Source organism: Equus caballus, chromosome 30 (genome assembly GCF_041296265.1).
Source record: "Equus caballus isolate H_3958 breed thoroughbred chromosome 30, TB-T2T, whole genome shotgun sequence".
NCBI lineage: Eukaryota > Metazoa > Chordata > Mammalia > Perissodactyla > Equidae > Equus > Equus caballus.
Window position 1 is genome coordinate 33633097 of NC_091713.1, and position 22464 is coordinate 33655560.

General features: G+C 38.4%; 1 protein-coding gene across 1 annotated transcript in view; it reads left to right on the forward strand.

The window, feature by feature from the left end:
• The window catches only part of CRB1 (crumbs cell polarity complex component 1), a 198547-nt gene that overhangs the window by 80244 nt on the left and 95839 nt on the right, over window positions 1-22464 (forward strand). The window contains exon 5 of the mRNA XM_005608035.4: window positions 4720-4902. Within this exon, the coding sequence (XP_005608092.3) occupies window positions 4720-4902 (183 nt within the window). The remainder of the gene's footprint in view (window positions 1-4719; window positions 4903-22464) is intronic.

Here is a 22464-nt window from a genome sequence, read left to right on the forward strand (position 1 = left end):
TCAATCCAACTGGTAGTAGCCTCTGATTGAAAGATATCCCATTGCCTAAGGGACATTTAACATGCTTTGGTTAAATATATTTTGTGGGTAAACAAAGAAACATGAAATTATAAAAGAAAGTTTGGATTCTTCTGTGGCTCAGAAATCTATGTATGTCATGTGTCTTCCCACTTCTAGATAATAAATAGGGCATATTTGCTATCCTTTGATTATTGGCTTAACTTAAATACTGAAATTTTTCCCAAACATGTTATTCTACATTCTTGACATCAACAACCACTCAACGTTCAATCAACACTCTGGACAGGACCTCTGTTCAGAGGTAGGGAGTGGAGTCAACCATTTTGTGAGTAGGACAGGTCCGCCATTTATTAACTGAGTGAAGTAGGGTGAGTTACCTCATAATTGTTAAGTTCCTTATCTGAAAACACAGGATAAAAATACTTTAGTTGTATTCTTGTGAAGAATAGAATTATAAAAATAGAGCCTGGCACATATTAAGCACTCCAAAAAACACAACAATTAGTACCCACCCCTTTGTACACCAGGAGGAGGCAGTCACATATGGGAGATAGTTTCTCTTCTCTGGGGGGTTTGTAATGGCGTCAGGCAGTTAAGACCTGCCTGAAAAAAACAAACTAGTGTGTACTCCATTCACTCATGGATTCAATCATTAAACCACATGGATTTCAGTATCAGGGAGGGGCCTGGGAATCGAAAAGACATAGTCCCTTCTTCCAAGGACCTTACATTCTAATAGGGATATAGCGTGAACAAATGTATATCGTGCAATTTTTGATGCAATACAAAGAGATTATAAATTCTGTAAAAGGGAATAAGGGGAGAAGAAGCACAGGGATAGCTTGGCTGAGGAGGCACCATTTTAGAAAACTTGAAAGTAAGCATATCCCGGAAATGTACTCGCTAGCCTTGTGACTTTGGACAAGTTACTTTCCTGCTCTGAGCTCCAGTTTCCCCATCTATAAAGCAAAGAAGGTGATAATAATACCCACCTCATAGAGTTGTTTGGGAGACAAATCCAGTAATGTATACAAAGCTCTGAGCTCAGCCTGGACCATAGTAAGCACTCGATAAATGTTTACCAGATACCGAAATTAGGAGGTTGGCCATTCTAGGCCCTAGGCCTTCTTTAAAGAAGGAAGAGAGAGGGAAAGGAAGGAAAGAAGGAAGAAAGGGCAGCAGGCACACGTGGAAAAGAGGGTGTCTAATTGTGGAAGTGGATTGTTCAAAAATGCCAGGCCAGGTAGAGCTGGTGTAAAGAGACAGGCTGGGGAGCAAGACAAAAGGGAAGCCAGACCACAACGCTGTTATCTGCCCTGCAAACTGTGGGGCAGGGAAGCAACATAATCTGACCTGTTAATTCAGAAAGAGCTCTCTGGCACTGTCGTGGAAGATGATGGAAGGGATTAAAACCAAAGGCAGGGAATCCAGTGAAGGAGTTCTGCAGTAGTTTAAGCAAGAGATAAGCCTGTTTGGCACAACTGAGACTACAGGGGTGAGAGTGGAGATGAGGAAATGGACAGGCATGAGAGTCATTTAGGAGGCGGAAATGATGTGGGGACTAAGAAAGGGCACAGATTTAGGACAGTCCTGAGTTTCTTTCTTGGGTCACTGGATGGATGGAGATTTTGCCTAGATAGAAAATTCAGAATATCTTTACACCCTATTCTCACTGTTGTATATAAATAGAATGTTTAATGCTACAAACTATTCTAGATCTAAGAAAAGGAGACCATTCCTTTGGATCGTGAGACCACTGCCACTGAAGCAACGGCAAGAATCCACTGCTATAAGTGCCCAGGGTCCTCATTTCAAAAAGAATTAATTAAAGAACTGTCAGTCACTTTAAATGCTTATCTTAAAAGTTTTCCCGTTACCCAGATAAGATTAGATTTGTTTAAAAAATAAAACGAAACATAATATAAGAACCCTGGAGACTTCATTCAGTATCATATTGTTTCTTTGTACAGAGTTTTACAGAAAAACTTGTTAAAACTATTGAATACAGCCTTGACTGAAGGAGTCTATTTATATACATGGTTAAAGGGAACAGCAAACAAAGTCCTCACAGGGCCCCAGGGATGGGGACAGGACTGGCACGACTATAAATCAGAACCATGCTAATGCTCATGATAGGAATAAGATAACACATGAGCTGGAAAACAAACGAGGATTTATGGAGGTTCTAAATTACTTCCTAACCTGGCTTATGCACGAGTCTTGAGACTTAGAATGAGAAGAAAATTGGAAGTAGTCCAAGCTTTCTTCAGCAAGGTCCTCTGTAGAACAATGAAAACCAGTTTATAAAAACTTGCTGTGAAAACCATTGTCTAAGTGAATATTTGTAGATCCTTAAGCATGAAATAAAAGTATTTAAGAGCAAACATTCAAGTTTAAGAGACTGAGGGTTCCTGGGGGAAGGGGCACTGCGCAGAGTTGTGGGATCTTGATAGACATGTGCTTTTAGTTTCCTTTTTCAACTGTAAGTTTCTTCTTCAGATGGCTGAGAAAGACCCAAGGGTCATATGTAACAAGTGTGTTATACTTTTGAGCAACAGAATTTACATTGTGGTTATGATTTGACGTAAGACCCCGTTCAGGTTTTTATTAAAATGACAAAATGAGCAATCACATTATAGTCTCATTATTTGCTTGTTACTAGTCAATTGTCTAGTTTATTTGCTAAACTAGGATTATAATCTAAATTGTTGATTAGTACTATTTGAATCTCGTTCAGTCATTGATTGAAGGTCCTCACCTTACGTATTGCTCAGTACTGGCGGGGTGAATAAAAGACCACAGCCCCTGCTTTTGTGGAGTTCATAGTCTGTTGAGGGAGACAACTATACACAAAAATAAATACATAATAAAAGTGATTATAAGAGCAATGAAAGAAAAGAATTGGGTAATATGAGAGGAGACAATGCAATCTTATTTAGATCTGTCCACAAGGGAATGTCATTCTGAGAAAGAAATACACCATAAATCCTGAAAACTAAGAGTCAGCCAACCGAAGTGTCAGAGGAGAGTCTTCTAGGGGAGGGAACGGTGTTACAAAGGCCCTGGGGTAGAAGCCATTCGAGGCATAGGAATGTCGAGATGGGAGTGTGGCCATGTAAGAAAGATCATTTTAGGTTAAGGTTTTGAATTCTGTGTGAAAGGGGGAGCCCTTGAGTGCTTTTAAAGCAGAGAACTACCATGATTTGCTTTGTAAGTTTTATAATTTTGGATTGCAAATTTTAGTTCAAAAACATATTTCTGAGTAGCGTTAAGTGACGTTACAAAGACCCTTAGTTGTGAGGTCGCTTGTATTATAAATCAAATTGTGTTTCTTTAAGAACTTCTTGCAGCTTTCTCACCATCTTGCAAAACAGCTGATGTTGTCCCGGTCCCACTCATCAGCTTTGTCTTGCATCTTACTAAATTTACATCTTTGGACTAGCACCGTACATAGTATACAAATACTCCTATAAATGAATAAGGAAAACAGTCTAATGAAAAAACAGGAAAAACATATGAAATGATAAAAAGAAATCCAAAAGATGTTAAATTCAATAGTAACTGGGGAAAACGTAAACCAAAACAACGAGGTATTATTTTTTATCTAACCAACTGGTGAAAAATTTTATTTGGTGATAGCAAATGTTGGCAAGGGTTTAGAGCCATGTGTACACTGGTCCAGTGCTGGTAATTATGTAAATGGTATAACTGCTCTGAGGTGTTTACAGTATCTATTAAAATAAACAATGTACATAACCTATAACCCAGAAATTCCTCTTCGAGGCATGGAGCCCAGTGTTATTCTCAGACATGTACGTAAGCATGCATATATAATGATATTCACTGCCACATTTTTTGTAATAACGAAAATGTGTATAAACCCACTAAGGGAATGATTAAACTATGGTACATCCACATGAGGTAATACTTGGCAATAGTTAGAAATTATGAGTTACATCTACGTTACTAACATGGATAGATTGTGCAAGGGAGTGAAAAAAGCTACTTGAGAAGAATGCATACAGTACAATTCCAGTTACGTTAACACACACACGATAAAACTATATGTATACATTAACAGGTGCATATGTATGTAAAACCAAAGAAACAGTTCTGGTAGGGACTTTCTTTTATATTTAATACATCAAATGTTTATAAAGTACTAAATCATTCATGTTTTATTGCTTTTATTCCTGTCCCTAATAAAATGACCCAGCTAAATCCATTCAAATACAAAATAATTTTTCATTCTGCCCACTGAGTTTTAGGAAGGAACCATTTACATTTACGTTGAGTTTTAAGAGAATTTAGGGTTGGCTGTGTGGATACTGCTGACTTTGCAGCTATTTTCCTGAAAAATATTTTATTTTTTCTTGCTAAAATTCCAACCATTGGAATATTTGAGGGATTGGAGTGTTTAGTTAAAAGGTTCATTTTAAATCAAGGTTATCCTGAAGTCCCATTTTATTTGAAGCCTTATTAATCAAATCTTTGTAAAAAATACTGGCCGGTATTATACAAGTGTTCCCATTGCTACTGCTTATTGTCTTGGAAGCCTCCTCTTAGCAGATTCCCTTTGCTAGTTCCTTGCACATCATTGGTAATTGGCGCCAGCACAGTGGTCAGCCTCCTTTTCAGGCATATGCTCTGTGGTTGAGAGCTTTAGCTCAGCAGCTTCTCTGAACTTCCATCCTGCAGGATACACAGGTGCCCAGTGTGAGACCGACATCAATGAATGCAGCAGTAATCCCTGCCAGTCTGATGGGGAATGTGTGGAGCGGTCCTCAGAGCAACAGTATGGACGCCTTGCTCAGCTGCCTTCCTCATTCAGCTACCCTGAAGCTTCAGGTTATGTCTGTATCTGTCAGCCTGGATTCACAGGTGAGACCAAGGAGAGGGGAGATGACTGGACTTCCTAGCCTTTTATGGCCCATCATGCATTTAACCAAATGGTGTATTAGCAGTAAGATCTGTGCTGTATAAACTTTGATGCTATGGTGCAAAGGGTCCCCCTTGTGGACAGGAAAAATATCTTGTTTCACGTATCATATAATTCCTCAGATCAAGAGGAAAATGTTAAAAAAGAAGGATAGGAGAGGTGTATGAAAGGGAAAGTATTTTTATACATTATACTAGGAATTGGAGCGCGACACAAATTTTTTACCTTATAAACAGAAAATGTTGGAATTCTTATATTCTTAAATTTTATAATGATGCTAAATTTTTGTTATTCAGATTTGTTTTAAAAAGTTAATGAACTTTTTATATTTACACTGAGAACAATTATCTGATCTTAAGTAATCTTCCTCAACTATTCTATAGCTAATTGTCTCATATATCACATTTAAATGACTCCAGCTTTTTCTACAGCATTCTTACTCTAAAACCCAGAGGAAACGTGCATGGATGTTTTCCAATGAATGGTTGTGTTTGTGTCTGCTTCCAGGTTCTGAAAACTCACAAATTAAAACACAGTTCCTATTTTGGTAATGAGTAGCAATTTACCTACAATTGCATAGAAATCACTGAGAACACTAATTACAATCTAGATTTCTATCTTATTTCTTTCTCCTAGATTAAGTGATAACTGAGGAACATATTTCAGTTAATATTGAGGATTTCTGAGGAAAGTAAATGAGGAAAAAGGGTCTATTTACACTTAGGATTCCCTTTCTATCAATGTTTCAATTTTGAAGTTTAACGATCTTTGATTCGTGGCAGTGTTCGCTCTAAGGTTGTTCTAGATGATGTTATTTCCTTATTCACTGTCCCTTCTATGAGAGCACATAGGAGAAAAGCCTTTCCAATGTCAGTCACGATAAGTAGTATTTTTCCAAACAGCTTCTGGCTTGCGTGTTTTTTCCCTTAATAAAAGGCAAGCAAATAAATCTTGATAAATAACAAAAAGTGTGAAATAAATCTTGGAATATACCATATTTCGCAATCATCTAGGCTGCTAGCAATCTTATAGGTAAACTTGAGTTCTACAAGTATATAGCTTCTTATGGATGTATTTATGTTTTTACCTCACCCCTGGGATTATTTAAATTTCCTGTTTCTGTTTCTTATGGTTGCCTTTTTTCTTTCCAAATTTTTTGGTCTTGGTATAGTGTATGTATTTTTGTCAGCTACTTTAAATCCTTCTTGGAACAAGGTAGGGGGGTTATAAATTTTTTTTTTAATATTGGGTTTAGGGTCATAAAGAGAAGACTCTCTATAAGTCAGAGGCCATTGTTAATATTGCCTCATTGGATAAAAGGATATGGTTAACCAATGAATCTGCAGATCCAAACAGGAGAGGCAGTGGAATGTTCCAGAAGAGTGTGTTGGACTTGATTTCTGAAGAGCTGCCAAGAATGATTGTGAGTTAAGAAGGCTTGGATGCCCCAAATCTCCATGGTGTAATGAAATAGTTTATTTTTTGCTCATGTGAGGTCCAAAAATGGGTTCTCATGATCAATTGTCCTCCAAATAGTGACTCAGGGCCACAGGCTTCTCACTTTCTTGTTGTTTTTTATTTTTTCCATCTTCAAAATGTGGCTTTCAAGTTTACCATGCTCTTCTGCATGAAAATGGAGCATGGCATCTAGAAGATTTTTATGGGGCAAGCCCGAAAAGTGATGAATATCTCTTCTACCCACATCCCGTTGGTCATACAACCACATTTAACTGCAGCAAAGACAGAGAAATCTAGTCTTGTTGTGTACCTAAAATAAGAGAACAGGCTTCGTGAACAGCTATCCAATTTGTCACAACAGCTGGAACTGGCAGACTGGGGACACAAATCTAGATCCTCCGATTCTAAGTTTATCATCCTACCTGCTGTGTCACGTGTTTTTATGTGTGAATATATTTTTCTTTATTTCTTTTACTTCTTTAATTAAATTTTTTTAAGATAATGGTAGATTCACAAGCAGTTATGTGAAACAATACAGGGAGGTCTATGTATACTTACCTAGTTACCCCAATGGTAACATGTTGCAAAACTACGTACAGCATCTCTCCAGGATACTGACATTGATAGAGTCTACATGCAGAACAGTTCCACCATCACAAGGATCTGACCTCTCTCCTTCTCTACCGTCTGGTCCCTAATCCCTAACAAGCACTAATCTGTTCTTCTTTTCTGTAATTTTGTCGTTTACAGAGTATTACATAAGTAGAATCACACAGGCTGTAAACTTTCCGATAGATTTTTTTCACTCAGCATAATTCTTTGAAGATTCCTTTAGGTTGTGTGTAACAATATCTCATTCTTTTTTATTGCTAAGTAGTATTCCATGGTATGTATGTATCACAGGTTGTTTAACCATTCACTTGTTGAAGGACATCTGGATTGTTTCCAGTGTTATGGATAACGTTTCTATGAACATTTTTGTACAGGCTTTTGTGTGAATATAAGTATTCGTTTCTCTGGGATAAATGCCAACGAGTGTAATAGGTGGATCATATGGTAGTTGCATGTTCGGTTTTCTAAGAGACTGCAAACTGTTTTCCAGGCTGTCTGGAAAATATTCCCGCTAGCAATATAGAAGAAATCCAATCTTTTCTTTGCATCATCGCCAGCATTTGGTGTTGTAGCTATTTTTTCATTTTAGCCATTCTATTAGGTATAAAGTGATATCTCATTGTGATTTTAATATGTATTTCCCTAATGGTTAATGATGTTGAACTTCTTTTTGTGTGCTTCTTTGACATCTGTATATCCTCTTCAGTGAAATGTCTTTGCATGTCTTCCGTCCATTTTCTGATTAGTTTTTTTTTTTACTGTTGAGTAATTTTCAGCATATAGCCCATGGACATTTTTTGTTAAGTTTATACCTAAGCAGTTCATTTTATTTGATTGATTGTAAAGGGTATTGTATTTTTAATTTCAGTTTCTACATAGTCATTGTTTGTACAAAAAATGTGATTGATTTTTGTGTGTTAATCTTATGTCCTGAGACCTTGTAGAACCTATCTATTAGATCTAGGAGTTTCCTCTTTGTAGATTCCCTGGGATTTTCTACATAGACAATTATGTCATCTGCAAATAGAGACAGTATTATTTCTTCCTTTCCAATCCATATACCCTTTAATCCTTTTCTTGCCTTGTTGCAGTGACTAGAACTTCTGAGACTATGTTGAATAAGAGTTGTGAGAGTAGATACCTTTGCCTCGTTCACAATCTTGGAGGGAAAGCATTCAGTCTTTCCGCATTAATTATAGTGTTAGCCATAGGTTTCTGTAGATGCTCTTTAGCAAGTTGAGGTCATTTCCCTCTACTCCTAACTTGCTGAGAGTTTTTATCATGAATGGGTATTGGGTTTTGTCAGATGCTTTTTATGCATCAACTATATGATATAATTTTCTTCTTTAGCCTACTGATATACAGCCATGCACCACATAATAACATTTCAGTCAATAGTGGACCACACATATGACGGTTTTCCAATAAGATTAATAACGTATAGCCTAGGTGTGTAGTACCCTATACCATCCAGGTTTGTGTAAGTACACTCTTTGATGTTCACATGAGGATGAAATGGCCTAACGACACATTTTGCAGAACGTATCCCCAGCATAAAGCTGTGCATGACTGTAGTGGATTGCATTGCTTGATTTTCAGATATTGAACCAGCCTTGCATACCTGAAATAAATCCCCCTTGATCACAGTATATAATTTTTTTTTGGTTTGCTAATATTTTGTTGAGAATTTTTGCTTCTAAGTTTGTGAAAAGTGTTGGTCTATAGTTTTTTTCTTGTACTCTCTTGTCTGGTTATATGATCAGGGTAACATTGCCCTCATAAAATGAGTTAAGAAATATTCCTTCCTTTTCCATTTTCTCAAAGAGGTTATAAAAAATTAGTTTTAATTCTTTAAGTATTTTGGAAGAATTTTCCAGTGGAACCAACTGGGCTTAGAGATTTCATTTTCTGGATCTCTTAAATTATAAATTCAATTTCAGTAATAGGACTATTCAGATTACCTATTTCTCCTTGTTTGAGTTTTGATAGTTCAAGGATTTCAAAGGATTGGTTCTTTTTTTTCCTAAAAATTGTGTGTTCTGTTCATGTTGAGTGGAGTGTTCTATATATGCCAAATGGATTATGTTGGGTGATTGTGTTGACCAGATCTTCTATATCTTTGCTGGTTTTTCTGTCAAATTTATTAGCATAATGTTACTCATAGCCCTGCCTTATTATCCTTTTACTGACTGCAGGATCTGTAGTGATCTTCTCTCTTTCATTCCTGATCTTGACCATTGGTATCTTCTCTCTTTTTATTTTTGTTCATTTTTTACAGGTTTATAATTTCATTAATCTTTTTTGAAGAACCAGCTTTTTATTTCATTGGTTTTCTCTATCGTTTTCTGTTTTCAATTTTGTTGATTTCTGTTCTTTACTGTATCCTTCTTTTTGCTTGCTTTGGGTTTACTTTGCTCTTATTTTTCTAGTGTCTTTCTTTTTTATATAAAGAACAGAAATTTATTTTTCACACTTCTGGAGGGTGGAGGTCAGGGTGCCAGCATGGTTGGGCAAAGGCCGTCTTCCAGGTTGCAGACTTATCATTCCATCCTCCCTTGATGGAGGTGGCCTATTTGCTTGAGGTAGGAACTTTTATTATTGATTTAAAGCCCTTCATTCTTTCTAATAGAAGCACTTGATAGTATAAATATAACTCTCTATACCACTTTAGCTGCATCCTAAATACTCTGGTATGTCATCTTTTCATTTCCATTCAGTTCTATGTACTTTTAAAATTTTCCTTGGAGACGTTCTCTTTGACTCATGGATTATTTAGAAGTGAGAATTATGGTGTTTAATTTCTAAGTGTTTAGAGATTTTTCTCTTGTCTTTCTGTTACTGATTTCTAGTTTGATGACATTATGGTTAGAGAACACAATCTGTATGATTTCAATTACTTCAAATTTGTTGAGGTTTGTTTTGTGGTGCAAGATATGGTCTGTCTTGGTCAATATTCCATAAGTGCCTGAAAAAAATGTGTATTCTGCTGTCATTGAGTGGAGATTTCTATGTGTGGTAATTAGGTCCTGTTGATTGACTGTGTTGTTCAGATCTTCCAAATTGTTGCTGATTTTCTGTCAGGCAGTCCTATTGTTTGCTTACAGGGGGAAGTTGACATCCTCAACTATAACCATGGATTTGTCTATTTCTCACTTCAGTTCTATCAATTTTTGTTCTATGTATTTTGAGGTCTGTTGTTTGGTACATACACATTTGGGGTCATTATGTCTTCTTTGTGTGTTGATCCTTTTATCATTATGTAATGTCCCTCTTTGTCTCATACATTTTTTTTGCTTTGAACTCTCCTTTATCTGATATTAATATAGCCACTTCTGCTTCTTTTTTTTTAAGATTTTTTTTTTCCTTTTTCTCCCCAAAGCGCCCCCGTACATAGTTGTATATTCTTAGTTGTGGGTCCTTCTAGTTGTGGCATGTGGGACACCGCCTCAGCGTGGTTTGATGAGCAGTGCCATGTCCGCGCCCAGGATTCAAACTGACGAAACACCGGGCCGCCTGCAGCGGGGCGCACGAACTTAACCACTCGGCCACGGGGCCAGCCCCTGCTTCTTTTTAATAGACTTTATTTTATAGAGCAATCTTAGGTTCACAGCAAAATTGATTGGAAGGTACATAGATTTATCATGTACCCCTTTCCCCCCTACACACACACAACCTCCCCCACTGTCGACATCCCACACCACAGTGATGCATTTATTACAATCAATGAACCACACTGACACATCATTATCATCCAAAGTCTGTAGTTTACATTGGGGTTCACACTTGATGTTGTGTATTTTATAGGTTTGGACAAATGTATAATGACATGTATCCATGATTGTAGTATCATACAGAATAGTTTCACTGCCCAAAAAATCATCTGTGCTCTGCCTATTTATTCCCTCCCCCCTCCTAAACCCTGGAAAACACTGGTCCTTTTACTGTCTCCATAGCTGTGCTTGTTCCCCAGCATTATACACTTGGAATCACACAGTATGTAGCCTTTAAGATTTGCTTCCTTCATTTAGTAATATGCATTTAAGTTTCCTCCATGTCTCTTCATGACTTCATAGCTTGTTGCTTTTTAACACTGAATAATATTCCATTTTTGGATTACCACAGTTTATTTATCCAGTCATTTACCGAAGGACTTTTTGTTGTTGCCAAGTTTTTGAAATTATGAATAAAGCTGCTATAAATATTCATGTGCAGGTTTTTGTGTGGACTTAAGTTTTCAACCTCTTTGGGTAAATACCAAGGAGTGTGATTGCTGGATTGTATGGTAAGAGTATGTTTAGTTTTATAAGAGACTGACAGACTGTCTTACAAAGTGGCTGCACCATTTCGCATTCCCTCCAGCAATGAATGAGAGTTCCTGTTGCCGCACAACCTTGTCAACGTTTGGTGTTGTCAGTGTTCTAGATTTTGGCCATTCTAATGAATATGTAGTGGTATCTCATTGTTGTTTTAACTTGCATTTCCTTGATGACTTATGATGTGGAGGATCTTCTTATCTACTTTTTGCCATCTGTATATCTTCTTTGATGAGGTGTCTCTTCATGTCTTTTACTTATTTTCAATAAGTCAGGTTGCTCGTTTTCTTATTGTTGAGTTTTAAGTTTTATCTGTATATGTTGGATAGCAGTCCTTTATTAGGTGAGTCTTTTGAAAATATTTTCTTCCAGTCTGTGGCTTTCCTTCTCATTCTCTTGACAATTGTCTTTCACAGAGCAGAAGTTTTTAATTTTAATGAAGTTCAGTTTATCAATTGTTTCTTTCATGGATCATGCCTTTGGTGCTGTATCTTAAAAGTTATCAACTTACCCAAGGTCATCTAGGTTCTTTCCCATGTTATCTTCCAGGAGTTTTATAGTTTTCCATTTTACATTTAGGTCTGTGATTCATTTAGAATTAATTTAGAATTAATTCTTGTAAGGTCTGCGTCTAGATTCATTTTTTTGCACGTGGCCATTTCAGCACCATTTGTTGAAAAGACTACCTTTGTTCCATTGAATTGCCTTTTCTTCTTTGTCAATGGTCAGTTGACTATATTTACATGACTCTATTTCCATGGTTTCAAAGAAGAAATCTGCTGTCATTGAAACTGGTGTTCTCAGATAATGCATCATTTCTCTGGCTGCTTCCAGAGAGAAAATCTGATACTAACTTCAACCTTGTCTTTAGTTTTCAGAAGTTTATTTATGATGTGTCTTGGTCTCAGTTTATTTGGATTTATCCTATTTGAGTTTCACTCAGCTTTTCAAATCTTTAGTTTTATGACTTTTGCCAAATTGGGGGAATCTTTATCCAATTTTTGTTTGAGTATTCTTTCATCCCTGCTTTCTTTTTCCACTTGTGGGACTCTGTTAATCCAAATTTTGGGTCTTTTGCAATTTTTCCACAGATACTTGAGGCTCTGTTCATTTTTGTTTTTGGTCTATTCTTCTCTCTGTTGTTTAGATATGGTAAATTCTATTGATATGTCCTCAAGTTCACTGACTTTTTTCCTCTTTTATCTCTTCTCTACTATTGAGACCACTCAAGGAATTGTTATTTCTCCTATTGTACTTTCAGTTCTATAATTTCTATTTTGTCCTTTTTTGTAATATCTATTTCTTTGCTGATATTTTCTACCTTTTCTTTCAGGTCAAGAGAATTCATAATTGCTTATTAAATCATTTTTATGATGGTTACTTTAAAATCCTTGTCAGGTAATTCCAATATCTGATTCAACTCAATGTTGGCATCAGTTCATTTTTTTTTCTCATTCATGTTGTGGTTTTCCCTCTTCTTGGTATGAGGGGTAATTTTAAATGGTATCCTGGACATTTTGGATATTATTTTAGGACATGCTGAGTCTTATTTGAATTTTTTTATTTTAGCAGGCAATAACCTACTTAGGTTTGACAAACAGGTCCTTGCCTAATTTTGTGGGCTATAGATCTAATGACCAGTTAATTTTCAGAGTCTTTTCAGTGTTATTTTGGTATGCTTGGTTTATTGGGTGTCTTTAGGGCTCCCTCTGGTCTCTGCTGGTGATAGAAATGACACAGTTTACTTTTTACAAGCTATATGTATTTGAAGTTCTATCACTTGTTAGATTAAAATAAAATTTCCATCATGATGAACAATGTAATAGTGTATAATACATTTAATGACAGAGTTCCACTCAAAGGAACCATTAGAGTTGTTAAATATAGCTACAAACTATTCCATTTTATTATAATTAAGGATTTTTTATCACTCTTTACTACACATACAGTTATCTTCCACATTGAAAATGGTTGCACATGTAGCTTAATTTTTATAACTTTTTATAATTAAAAGTGAAATATACCAGAATAGACAATTAATTCAGAATCCCAGAAGACAATACTCAGGGAGATAGAAATAGAGAGAGCTTGAGGAGATGGAAAGTGATAAATGGTGACAACACAGGCACCAGGAGGCAGAGAATCCTTGTGAGAAGAACCAAGCCCCTCAGAAGGAGGACTAGCTATTCTCCAGGGTTTCTTCTGGGATTTCCAGCAAGTTACCATGGCATGGAGAAACCAAAAGTCTCATTCAATGAGATAATTGAGAAAAATCTGAAGATCGATTTAGGTATTGTAATGACTAAAATTGAAACTTGGAAGCTAATGTGTCCAGATGCAATAATGACTACTCTTCTTGAATTCCCCAAAATCATTTTAAAAAAATTCTTTGGCAAAATATCCTCACACGCTGTCATGACTATTAGTGCCCATAGCTGCAAAGCTCAGACTGAAATGAAAATGGTGCATAAACACTTGACTTAAAGGTCTTTACGTTTGCTTAAACCCACATAGTCACATAACTTTAATGGTGAGCTAAGTAAGAGAAGGAGAAGGCCAGTAGATGAATAGCACTGTTCAGTCCGTTCCAAAGTCAGTAAATTGCCTTTATTTTGTACGACCATCCTTGACCGTTACTAGAAGGAATGTTGGCTGCTTCTTTCTATTATGTTTTAGCTTTCCAATTTGGGGCACTGGACTCGGTTCTAGGAATATAATGATGAAAATACATGGTCTCCTCCCGAAGGAAACTGAAAGAGCATGAGGAAAAAGATGGACAAAAGTACAGGACAATATGCTGACTGTCACAGTGAAGCCATAAAGAGGTACAGTCAGACAAATCAGTAAAGAGGACTTATTTATGCAATTTATGCCAGATGGAATTTAGTGGAAATTGTAAGGATCCAAACGACTTGATAAATTAGCCTTTTTTTAATACAAATAACCATATTACTTTTAGAAATGAAGAAAGGATCTCATGACCTGTGTGCTTACCCCTTGAAGCATCCTGTTCTAACCAACCAAGCTAAATTGGAAACAATTGACTAATGCTGTTAATATTAACATTTGTTTCTGTTTATCAAACTACGGTTGTGATAACACTTTTAACAAGTTTCCCAACGGTCTCATAAGCCAGGTCCAATTTTCAATGCTAACTTTCGCTCACCAACTCCAATTAGCGTTTACTCCAACTAAAAGCAACACCATCGCCAGTCTCTGGAATGCTACATTGTTGCCTCTAAGGCTGGGATTTTTATGCTGCTTCACCCATCTGCTCTCTACATGGAAAGAACTGAGGCGTGCAGCAGGGATCCTGTGAAGTCCTGGCTTCAAACCTCAGGCAGAAATAGCGGGGTTCTTAACAACGAACACCCCGATGAGAGCCACCTGGCACAGTGACTGCACACAAAGGCTCTCATTCTCAGGTTCATCTGCTTCAAGCACAAAGTTGCTAAAAATGAAGTGTTCACTTTTCCTTAAAAATTAAATCCTGTCACTTTACCTAAATCCAACTAAAATAGCCATAAAGAGCCAAACGTTGAAAACATCATGTATTCACAAAGTAATGAGGCAATATGGGACAGTCAATATCTCCTGTCTAAAGAGAAATTTTCGATAGAATTTGTTCATTTGCTGACTTTGTTTTAGGCTCATTGTTCCTAGAGATGCATTTTTTTCCTTACTCACAATTTCAAGTTAGAGAATATAGATCCTAAACAACTTTGACAGACATTAGATACACATATAAAATTGTAACTCTAAAGGGCAAACTTTGCTTCAATCCTTATTTACTTAATAAAATTTTCAATAGATTCAAATTTATTTACCTTTGCCTTTACTATGCATAGGAACTTCTATCAACAAAACTATTCAGAGCGTGTATGAGCACATTTCTGCTTGTACTACTTTTGATTTTGCTATGTTACTACAGCAATTAGAAGAGGTGTGCCACCTCCTTAAAGAAAGATTAGTTTTGAAAATCATGTTTATTGTGTGCTTACTACCTACTATCTACAAAGACATTATAGCTAGAATGGAAATTTAATGGTCATGATTTGGAAAACCAAATGCAGACCAAATACGGAGATGGACGGATTTGTGACATCATTGTAACAGCGATAGATAACCATGACATCAAGGGCTTACTTTAGTGGTTTAGCATTATTTTGTTGACTTGAAGGAACAAGAGAGCTAGGGAAAAGCTCTCAAATGAGTAATCAGCAGACACTTGCCAACTCTCCAATTCAAGGATTCTGGCCAACATGTAGTGGAAAAAACTAGCTTTCTGAAACAAAAGAATAAAACTATTATAAATTCTTTACTAGGAAATTCATAATTAAATTCTCAAGAATCCACATTGTCATGCCATAGGTGGCTGTCCTTGCAACGTAGAGGACCTGAATGGTATATTTTTGAGTGAGGGATGTGGGCCATCACCATTTGAAAGATCTGTGAAGGATGTAAGATTTTCTAATACAAGCCAGGTTTTTGTTGGAGCAAGAACTTGAAGAACATGTTCAGAGAAGTGGCTGAAGATACTAGAATCGTGCCTACAGTAGGCCGTCCTGCAAACCCTCAGATGATCTGGCCAACTGCATGTTTGTATGACCATCTTGACGTCCCATTTTTTTCTTGCTCCCCAAAATACCCAAAAGTTTCTTTAAACATGCTGATCATTAGGGAGAACAATCTTCGTGACCTCAACCTGACCTAATTAGTGATTACAGCTCTTTTATCAAAGTCCACGGCCATAATTGTTTATTGAGAGTCTGTCTTCTGATATTAACACAGAAGCCACTATGGAAACCTTTCTCCCCCTCCCACACCCCACTTCTCAACACCTCCACATACACATTCATCTGGAACTTTACTTCAGCCCTGAGAAGCTGAGGTCCCAGTCTTAGGGAAAGTATCCAAACCTTAGACCAACCAAATCTCTTACGGAAGAGCTGGATCTCTTTCCCAAAAGTGGTTTTGTTATACCTGCTCTTGGTAAAAACCCCCTCCCTCTTCACCTCTCCCTATCCATTACTTGAGTAACAATTCCTGAAAAGGCTATAATCAGAATCGACAATAATTTCCTCTAAAGTCAGTCAAGAATAATCTCACATGATTTACAAGTCAGCTTACCTCAGTCACTCACAGATGTCCCAGCATCCCAGGTATCTCTTACCCAGGTCCCTCAAGCCCTGATGCCAAAAGGCTCTGTGCATTGCCTCATTTCACCCAATTTCCCACCCTTTTCTGAACTTCCCACTATATGCTAAGGACCTGAAGATTTATTATAAGCTTAATTACCAATATCCTTAACCTCTTTTCCAAACATGTCTTTCATCTACTTGCTTTAGCTAAAATCTAGCTACATTCTCAGGATACTATTTCTTCTGCAACCCTCTCAAATGGTGGCTGTTTTATATTCTTCTCTCAAATTCCGTGTTCCACTTGTCCTGAAAGTAAGCTAAATGTCCTTCTCACGTCATTCCCACCTCTCAGCAAGCGTTCTGCCCTCTTCATTCAAAACTCCGACTCCTTTGGAAACGTATGTCTTTGGACGATGCCACCCACTGCCTTTCCTTGTGGCAATCTTCTTCCTATCTCCTGGCACCTTCCCCTCAGTCATTGAAGATTTTAGTATCTTACTCCTTTCACCATTCTTAGAGGATTCAACACCAATGTAGAATATTCATGCAAACTTTATCTCCTAGTCATCTCACCTCCTTATTTCCAAATGTCTGTGACTATCACCCTTCAACTTCTACCCAAATCTATCGTCACAACATAGACCTTATCATCATTAGTAACTCACTAAAAACCTCACTTTCAATAGTTCTACTTTCTGACCATAACCTCTCTTTTTCCAGTTTGTTTATACTACTTTTTTCATTACCACTAGTCAATTGTTCTAACCAATTTTTTACTCTTTGTCTCAGGTAAGATTTCATGGTCTGATACTATAATTACTCCCTTGTGTGTACCCTCAGCTCCCCTGATCCCGCCGCTCTCTATTGTACTTACAAAAGTACACTTATGATTAAACCTAGGACTTCATCTTCTGCACACCTACAAGCAATTAGAATGTGGCTGGAGAAACATTCGTAAGTCACACACTGAAATGATGAGCGTCCCTTTAAATTGATGACCCCAAATTTCCTGGAGGCCCTTAGCACTAGACAACAATCCTTTTAGAGTTCTACTTCTCAGAATGACCTTTTTCTACTTTCTCTTTCTTCGAATTTCCCATACGTCCTCCCTCTTTGTTAATGTAAGTGGATTACCAGGTTTCTGATTTCACTCAGAGAAAAACTACCTCATCTTCCCTCCACTGAATTTATTGTTGGATCTGAGATTTTATTTTATCCTACTTACAAGCTCATAACTTAGTATGTTACTGCTTCATGGATGCTGGCAGAAAGACATAAGACTTTTGAGTAAAAAAAAAAAAACAGGCACACACAACAAGCACCATGAATGTCATGTGGACGTTGATTACTCTTGTACCCAAGTCCCATATGGTTGACACTATGTGGGCCCAGATGACTGCTACACAGGAAGTACTGAGGAAGATCCAGTTGGGGAATTCACTGTTTTTATAACAAGCAGCATGAAGCCTTTTCTTTGTCCCAAAGGAAGACATTACTTCATCCCTCAAAGTTGGTTCCTATCTCACTACTGGGTATCTATCCAAAGAACTTGAAATCAACAATTCAAAGAGACTTTGCACCCCTATGTTCATTGCAGCATTATTCACAATAGCCAAGATGTGGAAGCAACCCTAATGCCCATCAACTGATGAATGGATAAAGAAGCTGTGGTTTATATATACGATGAAATGATGCTCAGCATAAAAAAGACAAAATCATCCCATTTGCAACAACATAGATGGACCCCGAGGGTATTATGTTAAGCTAAATAAGCCAGGCAGAGAAAGACAAACACCACATGATTTCACTCATATGTGGAAGATAAACAAACACATGGATTAGAACAGATTCCTGGATACCAGAGGGGAAGGAGGTTGGGGGGGTGGGTGAAAGGGATAAAGGGGCACTTATATATGTTGATGGATAAAAATTAGACTATTGCTGGTGAGCACGATGCAGTCCATACAGAAACTGATAAATAATAATGTACACCTGAAATTACACAATGTTATAAACCATTATGACCTCAATAAAGTAATTGGGAAAAAAAACTTACTTCCTCCCATACAACTATGAGAAATGGCCTGGGTAAAGAGAAGTCAGGGCCTTGCATTTTTGACATTCCTAACAAGAGCAGGCAAGGATGCCCAGGGCCCATGATGGACTGCCTCCTCCAGCAATCCATCCCATGGCCCTACACTTTCTTGGGTGAACTTGAATTTTCATATGAATATGCCATTCCATTAGTCAACCCGATTAATCTGACTGGGAGAGAATGAGACCAAATCTGTTCTATTTCCCTCAGACAGCATTTAATTAAGGATACTACCAACAGGACTAGAAGCAACAGGATGAGGTCAATTGGTAGTATGGACTTCAACTCCACTTCCCAGGGCCCTGGACTCAGCAAACTGTGAATAAATCCTAAGGGCACCAGTAGATCTTTTTTCAGAAAGCCAGTCTGTGACCTAGGCAAGAGTTTAGACTGACCTGCTAATCATTAATGTCATTACTAATAATCACAAGGACAACACATGAGCAAGCCTCATCCCAAAAGGAGAGATTCTCCCACATACAAATATGTAATACAAGAGGCCACACTTCGCTCCAGTTTGGAATTTGTTAAACTTTATTTAGACCATCATTACGCTGGTTTGGTTAATTTGGTACCTTGGACAGTGTTACTGAGTAGTTGCAGCCTCGGTTGCTATATATGACAACCCACAGCTGCTTGGGCATCAGGAGAAGCATATGAATTTGTATCATTAAGATTGAAACAAAGTTGTAGGGGTCCATCTGTACACATACAAGGTTGAAGAGGAGGCAAGTTCAGGAACTGCCATTGGTGGTGTCAGGCATGGCAGAATAGTTTAGGATCAGCCAAGTCCACAGAGTTTTTCTGTTTTTGTAGCATGTGGACAGGGATGACGAATGCAGCAGTGAGTTAAATTGTCAGCTTCAGCTGCTGCTAGATTCAGCTAGACTGTGTGATTTTTGTGCCAGTCTGCAATGCTTAATCTAAGCGGCGAGGAACATGTGAATCGCACCCTTCCCCACGAACCTCCTGGAGTCTAAAGGGTTCTGTCCTCAGGTGCTGGGGTTGTTCTTCCTCCTTGGCCATGAAATTGGTGTGTTCAATCCCAGTAGCTAAATCTTTACCTTTTCTCCAATCATCTGCTCATACCAATACCTTTCAGAGAGTGGGATCAGGTGTAAATATGAAAAGACCATTTAAAAGCATTCACAGAGATCCATTATATTTTCCAACTTGGTCCAAGTGGGCCACTGCGCAAAGACTTGGTGGGCAGTATTTTCAACCAAGTGGTCATTTTCCTTATGATCTAGGACTATGTAATTCAATAAAAGATTCCAGGTGGCTAAATCAGAGTTAACTTTTAATCCCTTAGTCTCCCCTTTAGGTGGGGCTGCCACTCAGAGTGTGTACAAACCAACCATGCCTAGGATTGTCACTAAAGAAAAGGAAGAAGCTTCAGGCCCATGAATGGTAAGGGCAGAATTATGAATTTTCAAAATAGGTTTATATAACCCTTCACCCCCTTCATCTTGATCATTACCTAGGAGGTGGCCTACAAGAGATAAGTCTTTTCTGGTGATGGTTGTGTTTCATCCCAGACTACCTTAATAAGGTGCATGGACCAGGAAAAGGTGAAGGAGATAAAGTCATAAATCTTTAGGGGTTGATTTTTTAAAGGTCTATCCCCCGTCTCAATGGTCCCAGCAGCCTTATCAGAGAATGATAAGGGAGTGTAGAATATCCTTCGAATATCTTGGCTGCCCATTGTTTGATGCTCTTCATGAGAAAAAAAAAATGCACTATTGTCAGATTGTAGATGGTCTGGAAAGCTGAAAATAAGAGTCAGCTAATCAGACTGGAACAGCAGCATAATCTGGAAATGTGTCTATAATGGCAAGGTACCAATGATAGTCCTGAGAGAGAGTCAGAGATCCAATGTAGGCAATTTTCTAGGAGAAGGCAGGGAAAATGCTCCATGGAATGTGGTCTCCTTCCCTGAGAGACAATCAGACCAATTTTGGCAGGAGTCACAGTCTGGCATGCAGTGGTGATTTCTGGATCACACATAGTTCTCTGCTATAGTCCGTGATAGTGGATATATTGTTTCATCTGGTATGAGAATGGATCCAGGCAGTGATGATGGTGATCTGGGTGGTTCATGTTTAATGAGCAGCTTGATTATTGTCAGTGTCATTAGACAATGGGCCCTTCCCATGGTCTTCTGTTGACTGAACTGGACTGGCCAATTGGCAAGTGAAACTTTCTTCCACACTTTGCAGCCCTCTTTAACCTGCCAGTCTGTGGTCTTACAAGTGGCAGACCAGATGGCTAGGTCATTAGCCATTGCCCAATAGCTGGCAAAAGTATAAAATACCTGGTCTTTAGGACTATTGTTTCAGGAAAGCAGGACTGGCTTTCAATTCAGGCCATTATGCTGACTGGCTCTTCCCTCAGTCAGTCTTCTGGAGTTGCTGGGGATGGAGAACTGATGTTGCCTAGTGAATACCATTAGCTTTTAACTTAGCTAAACCATCAGTGAACCAGGCCTAGGTGTTTAGAAGAGCCTAATCTCTGTGAATGGAGGGCCCCATTGAATAAGTGGTTTTGCTCAAGGAAGTTGATTGGAAAATAAAGTTTCTTTCAAAGGAGTAGCGGCCACTTTTTCATGTAAAACCAAAATGCTGCTAAGACCAAGCCAGCTGTGATCTTGAATAACCATTCCAATTTGACCCACATGCCTGATGGTCCTTCCCTTGTTAGTGTTGAAGTCCAAGTTGACCTCTCCAAGATGGTTCTGTCATGTCAGAGAGTCACAGGCTATCATAAATTTGCCGTTCAATTGCAGTAGAGATTAATAGCTGCCTTTGTGTGTGTGTGTTTGTGTGTATCTTTGTTTTTACAGGGGTGTAATTGTGGCTGGATTAGGCAAGTAGCACTATTATACTGAGAAATGGCCTCTATCAATTCTCCACTATCCATTGTCTTTTTTTTTTTAAGATTTTATTTTTCCTTTTTCTCCCCAAAGTCCCCCAGTACATAGTTGTGTATTTTTAGTTGTGGGTCCTTCTAGTTGTGGTATGCGGGATCCCACCTCAGCATGGCTGGATGAGTGGTGCTATGTCTGCACCGAGGATCCAAACCGGCAAAACCCTGCAAACTTATCCACTTGGCCACGGGGCCAGCCCCTATCCACTAGGTCTTTAACTGAAGCTGTAATTTTCCTTTCTCCTCAGATTCTATATTATTTCTATTGGACCAGTGAGGAGAGGGCAATGCATGTGGTAAATCCTAAATGGGAGAATCCCCTCTGACACTTCTGGAATGAGGAAGGGCAGACACACAACCTATTATTTTCATGATACATGCAGATATGGAAGCCACAACAACTGTGCATTGGTTCAGCCCAGACGTCCCATCCGTAAGGTCACTTTAACTTCCCTTTCCCACTGCGAGCCCCATCCAAACTTCATCCATTGAATGGGGACACTGTTTTTACTTCAGGAACACAAACTAAGGACAGTAGCCCATGTATGAGTTAGGAGTTGTAGCAACAGCCACCAAAAAACTATACTCTCCCGCAGCTGGGAGTGCAGGAAGTACAGGATGGTGGAGAGGTTTGCCCTTGAGGAAGAGGAGAGTGCAGGATGGCAGGAAAGGTATTTAAACACCTTGGTCCTCACTCCAGGGTTGGTGTCCGAGGGCCAGAGTGGCTTCCTCCCCTTGTATCTCCTGATGTCTGGCACAGAGGCCCCTTTGTGGCTGCCCCATGTGTGCCCCTGTGCTCTGCCCTGTCAGAGGATACTCACCAGGCACATCTAGGTAAGATAGTCACCTGAGGTCCTGTATCAAAGGGGATATTTGTCCTTATGGCAGCGGAGGTCATGGTACGGGGGATGGAGGAATCAAGGGTCATGGAGGGAGAGCAGCTCCACACCAGGAAGAATG